This window comes from Fringilla coelebs (assembly GCF_963513975.1).
Source record: "Fringilla coelebs genome assembly, chromosome: 1".
Lineage (NCBI taxonomy): Eukaryota > Metazoa > Chordata > Aves > Passeriformes > Fringillidae > Fringilla > Fringilla coelebs.
Genome location: NC_140028.1, coordinates 152,429,141 through 152,435,140, shown reverse-complemented (window position 1 = coordinate 152,435,140; position 6,000 = coordinate 152,429,141). Strand labels below are relative to the sequence as shown.

The 6,000-nt window shown below is 60.1% G+C and overlaps 1 protein-coding gene across 1 annotated transcript; it reads left to right on the top strand.

Moving 5' to 3' along the window:
• Positions 1-2,747: 2,747 nt before the first annotated feature.
• Positions 2,748-4,978, top strand: LOC311157549 (cathelicidin-B1-like; the record flags this gene model as incomplete). The annotated part of the gene is made up of 5 exons (XM_084212286.1): positions 2,748-2,762; positions 4,121-4,261; positions 4,462-4,566; positions 4,662-4,745; positions 4,850-4,978. The coding sequence occupies 5 exons, from the start codon at positions 2,748-2,750 to the stop codon at positions 4,976-4,978; spliced, it is 474 nt and encodes a 157-aa protein (XP_084068412.1).
• Positions 4,979-6,000: the final 1,022 nt, after the last annotated feature.

Here is a 6,000-nt window from a genome sequence, read left to right as displayed (position 1 = left end):
TTCCCAGTTTGTTGATATGTTAGGCTTATCAAGCCTCACAGAGGGGAAAAATACCCCTAAAAAAATATTCCTCTAATTCACTTCTCCAAGGGAAAGGCAAACTGAGCCTGACTAGAGAAATAAAATAAATTTTAAAGATTGTATAGTTGCCAACACTGCCAAGGAAATTGGACAGGATCATGGGAAACAGCCTCGAGTTGTGCCAGGGAGGGTCGGGTTGGGTTGGGTGGAGGGGTGGATATAGGGAAGGACAAAGGAAGATTTAGTTCCAGTCGCGTTTCCCTGGGAAATCCAGCCTGGCCTGAATTCCCAGCAGCTTGGGAAACCTCTGGAATTGGATCATGACAAGGAAAAGGTGATTTCTGGGGTGTTCTCCAATGCCCTTCCAGGGGCCAGGTGCTGTTATGGGGACAGAAGGAAGCTCCAACAAATTCAAACAAACTGAGCACCGTGGATCCGTTCCCTTTCCCAGTTCTCCATGGAACTGGGGGTGGCCTGGGGAAAATCTGGGATGCCTGAATTCGGGGTGCTCCTGCCATGGCTGCTGCTGGTTTTGGCAGGGGGATGTTCCTGACAGCTGGGGGGTGCTGACTTTGGGGCTTTCAGCATTCTCCTCCCAGATCCCAAATCCTTCTGAGGGAGCTGGAGGGGCTCATCCTGGAGGAGAGGGGGCTCAGGGGGCACCTTCTGGCTCCTGCAATTCCCTGGAAGGAGGTTGGAGCCAGGAGGGGTTGGGCTCTGCTCTCAGGGAACAGGACAAGAGGGAACAGCCTCAAGGGCAGGTTCAGCTGGATATTGGGAATGTTCCTCCTGGAAAAGGCTCTCCTGCCCTGGCCCAGCTGCCCAGGGCAGGGGTGGAGTCCCCATTGCTGGAGGGATTTAAAAGCCCTGTGGATGTGGCAATTGGGGACATGGGGCAGTGCTGGGCTTGGACTTGGGCATCTCTGAGGGCTTTGCTGATCTCAGCAATTCCACGACTCTGCAATTCCTGTAAGGGCATTCCTGCCTTTCAGTGCTGGACAGTGAAACGGGACTTTAAAGTCAATAAAACCGGCGAAATGTCTCGGGAGCCGCTCTGTCCCGGCTCCAGGCGCGATTTGAGCGCCGGGGCTCCCCGTGACCTTCCCCTCACATTCCCCCATCCCGGCTTCCCCCCAGGACCCCCGAACGGCACCGCGCGGAAGCGGCGGCACCGCCGCCCAATCGTGGTGCGAGTTGCTGGTCACGTGCCGCGCTCAGCCAATCACAGCGCCCGCTGCGTTACCCGGATGCTATACGGCCTCCCAACATGGCGGCGCCCGGTGAGCGCGGGAACGCGCCACTTCCGGGTCGAGGCGCGAGGCGACGATGAGGGCGTGGCCTAACGCGGAAGCGCCAGCGCGTGTTGGCCGGCGTGACCACGCCCCCTTCGGCGCGGCTGCCATGGAGACCAGGGCGGTGCCGTCGCCGTGGAAACCGGGAACAGGCCCGGACCGGGAAACGGGGACCGGCAGGCACCGGGCAGGGACCGGGCAGGGACACGGAGCCGCTGCAGAGATCCCGAGGAGGCCCCGGGGCTGCTGCAGGGCTGGAGCCAGGCTGGAGAGCTGGGAATGCTCCCCTGGAGAAGAGAAGGCTCCAGGGAGAGCTCAGAGCCCCTGGCAGGGCCTGAAGGGGCTCCAGGAGAGCTGGAGAGGGACTGGGGACAAGGGATGGAGGGACAGGACACAGGGAATGGCTCCCACTGCCAGGGGCAGGGATGGATGGGAGATTGGGAACTGGGAATTCCTGGCTGGGATGGAATCCCCAGAGCAGCTGTGGCTGCCCCTGGATCCCTGGGAGTTTCCAGGTCCCGGTTGGATGGGGCTTGGAGCAGTGGGATGTGTCCTGCACAGGGCAGGGGTGATGTGGAATGGGATTTGTGCTCCATTCCAGCCCAAACACTCCCGGATGATTCCATGACGGACCAGCCGTGCCCTCCCTCCGTATCCCGGCATCCCAGACTCGCTGGGCTGGAAGGACCTTAAAGCCCATCCAGCCCCTGCCTGGGACTGGGAACCTTCCAGAGCCCAGGTCGCATCAGGGTTTGGCTGTGGGAGCGGCTCCAAGACAAACCTGGGGCTTTTCTGGAATGAGGAGGGACAGCTCAGTCCTGGGAAGGGCAAACAAACCCCAGTCAGATTTATGAGCCGGGAATTTCCCCAGCTCAGGGCTCAGGGTTTGGTTTTGGGTGGGATTTACTGTCCCTGTCAGAGGCGGGAGACGTCCTGGGAATCACAACTTTGCGAGGAAAACTCACTGAATTTTCCCTTTTTTATTCCCAAAACGGCCTCCAAGGATTTTGTGGCTTTTTGGAGCCTGCTCAGGGCTGGCACAGGCAGCTAAAAATGAAATTTAAATATTTCACTTCTATTTTGAAACTCTTTCTCTTCAGTTAAATCCTAGGTGGGATACGTGGGGAAAATGGGAATAACTGAGGAGTCTGGAAGGAGCTGGGAGGATTTTGGATGAAATTTGGAAGGAAATGAAGAATTTAGAGGGAATCTGGGAAGGAACGGGGAAGAATTTGGAAGGAATGATGGAATTTAATGGGAATTTTTAAGGAACGGGGGACAGTTTGGAAAGAATTGGGAAAGATTTGAAGGGAAGCAGTGAGACCAATCAATCCCTGGGGATGTGTTGGATCCCCATCCCTGGAGGCGAGCCTGGATGTGGTGCAGGATGATCCCACCCTTCTCCGTGGAAGGTTGGACCTGGCTGCACCCGGAATGTTCCGGGGTCAGGTGGGGTTTGCTGCAGGGCTGTGACTGACACCGTCCCTCCCTGGGGACTTCCAGGTGCCACCCCCTGGTGCCGTTGTCCCCGTGTGATTTATGAGGATGTTTTCCACTGCTGGGTGGCTCCAGGGGGGCCTGAGGGTCCTGGGTGTCCTCCTGAGCTTCCTGCTCCCCTGTTTGCAGAGAGGGACAGGCCATAAATCACCCCCGGGCTGGAAAACCCCGTCTGTCTGCAGAGAATCAAGGGGAAAAGTCCTCGGGGGCCAGAAAGTCCAACCATCCCCAGCACTGCCAGGGCCACCGCTGACCCTGTCCCCAGGTGCCACATCCACAGGGATTTTAAATCCCTCCACCAATGGGGACTCCAGCACTGCCCTGGGCAGCTGGGCCAGGGCTGGGCAGCCTTTCTGAGGAAGGAATTTTCCCAAATCCGGCCTGAACCTCCCCTGGCCCAGCCTGAGGCTGTTTCCCCCTGTCCCGTCCCTGTCCCCTGGGAGAAGAACCCGACCCCCACCTGGCTCGGACCTTTCATCCCCACCACGCTCTGGACCATCCACAGCCAATGTGGGAAATGGATTTGTAGGGAATTCTCCAAGCCTGACAGAAGGCTCACAGTGTGTGCATCTGTGTGCAAACTGAGATAAGAAATGCTGACTTAAAAATGCCATGGAGTAGGACAGACATTGCTGAGGGAGAAGTGGAAACAGGTTTTAAAGGATGGCCTTGCAAATAAGACTGGATTCTTTGGAGAAATAGAACTGTGAAAGATACATTGTGAGACCCATGAGGATGATTGGCTTTAAAGCATTTACAGCATGGTGTGGCAAAAGCTGATAGGTCAAGAAACACTTATAATGTGTTGTAATTAGGAAATGGTTTTTGATTGTGATGGTGTGAATTATAACATCTGTATTGTCTCACCCTTCACGTGAGACTGAAAACGGAATGAAAATTTTTAAAACACCTCTCAGTTGCCTCATCTCTGGGTCGGAACAGAGCTTAATCTGACAGTGTCTGTCACCACTGTCCCTGTCCTTGCTGTCACCCTGGTCACACATGGCACGGGGCCCTGCTGACCGACGGTGACCGGCACACCCTCCCCACTGCCCTGGGGACTGCAGCGGGCTGGGCTGGGCTCCTGGCCAGATTCATCCCCCTGGAATGTCCCTCTGTGCCAGCCCCTGGTACGCCCAGGGCTGCTCCCATAAAAGCGCTGCGGGCCCGCTGGGGAGCAGGATCCGGGATCCAGGAGCGCCATGGGGCCGCCCCGAGCGCTGCCACTGCTGCTGCTGCTGCTGCTGCTGCTGGGGCTGGGGCTGGCTGGAGCCTCCACGGCAGAGCCACGCGGATCCACGCCGGGACAGGATGGAACCGCGGTGTCCTCGTCCCCGCCGCGGTCCCTGAGCTACGGGGACGTGGTGGCGGCGGCCGTGGAGCTGCTCAACGCCAGGGCCGTCAGTCCCTACGTGCTGCGGCTGCGGGAGGCTCAGCCCCGGCCCGGCTGGGTGAGCGCTGAGCTCTCCCTTTCCAGGGGAAGCTCCCGGAGTGGGCAGTGCTGGATCCGGCCCTGCTCGGGGCGGATCTGCCCCGTTTTGGGGGCACGTTCCAGGCTGGATGTGGCTCCTCTTGGGGATGGTTCTGGCCCGTTGTGGGGCTGAGCACTGGGGGGAGGTGGATCCCTGATGGATGCTGTCCCTTTTCCCAGCCCTCGGACCTGCAGAGCCGGCAGGAGCTGAGCTTCACCCTGGAGGAAACCACGTGCAGGACACCGGGAATGGCCACCAGCAACTGCAAGAGCCGCTGGCTCGGGGTGAGGCTTCGTCCCGTGAGAACTGGGGATTATCCAGTGGGGAAACCGAGGCACGAGGGGGTTGGGCTCTCCTGTGTCCCCTCTGTGCCCCACAGGCGGTGACCTGGTGCCAGGGCTCCGTGTTCCTGGAGGGGCAGCAGCCCACGGTGGAGCTCTCCTGCGAGAAGGCGCCGGCCGCGGTGAGAAGGGGCTGGAATGGCTCCGTGTCCCCCCGACTGCTGGGGGCCACAGGTCCCCTCCTCACCCCCCACCCTAAGTCTGACCCTGCTCTTTGTTTTCCCAGTTTGGCCAAATCTGGAAATCCAAGATCAAGGATTTCTTTGGCAAGGTCAAGCAGCGTTTCCGGGGGTTGTTCCAGTGCGGTCGGATCTGGATCCGGGACAGGCTCAACCTCAAGGCACCCAAACCCTGAGGGGTGACACTGCTGCGCCCCCACCCTCTGTGCCCACCCTGTGTCCCCTCCCTGTGCCCCCTCCCCAGGTGCTTCACTGCCAATAAAGGACCCTGCATCACTCCCGGTGTCACCCTGAGTGTCCCTGCACCCCAATGGGGACCCCTGAGCACTCCCAGACCCCCCAAATCCCCCCGTGCCCAGCCAAGGAGCTGGGAGAGCTTGGAACACCACGGGGGTCATGAATGGGGGGTGTCACGAGTGGGGGGCGCTCTCTGGGGCAGATCTGGGTTCCCCCCACCTCTCCAAAGCCATGGAGAGGCAAAGAGACCCCCCTGCAGGTGCTGCCACCTCGGGACCCCCCGACGGCCCCTCCCCACCTCCAGCTGCTTCCCGGCCCTGCCGTGCCGTTCCCTGCCACTGTCACCACAAGGGGGACACGAGGATGGGGACGGTGCTGGTGACAGAAGGTCCCTGGGGAGCAGGAGCAGCTCCCCCAAAATGGGCACAACAGGGGCACCACCCAGGTCTCCTCCTGGCACCGATGCTCCGCAGGGATTTGGAGCCCTGGGATTGTCCTTCCCTGTCCCCAGGACACCCTGGGGGTCCCCCGGAGCCTGTGGGGTCCCCACAGAGGGTTTGTGGGGTACAGACCCACAGGAATATTGTGGGGACAGGAGGGACACCCTCAGGGGCGGCAGCCATGACCCTGCTCCAGACACTTTTGGGACACAGGGGTCCCCGAGCCCCCCAGATCTGCACCCACAATGTCCCTGTCCCAAACTGGGTCCACCATGGGGGTTCCCTCGGGACCCGAACCCCCCCAGCCCCTCCCCTGCAGCTCCCTGGAGGGCTCACAGTGTCCCCTGTGTCCCCACCTCCCTTTGCCATCACTGCTGGCTGAGGGGGACAAGATGCAGCGGGGACAATGCCACCACGGGGACAATGAATCTGTGGGGACAGCGACACCCTGGGGCTGACGGCGGCCCCTTTTTTGGGTGGGGTCCTGGGGACTCCCCGGAGCGAACCCATCCCTGTCCCCA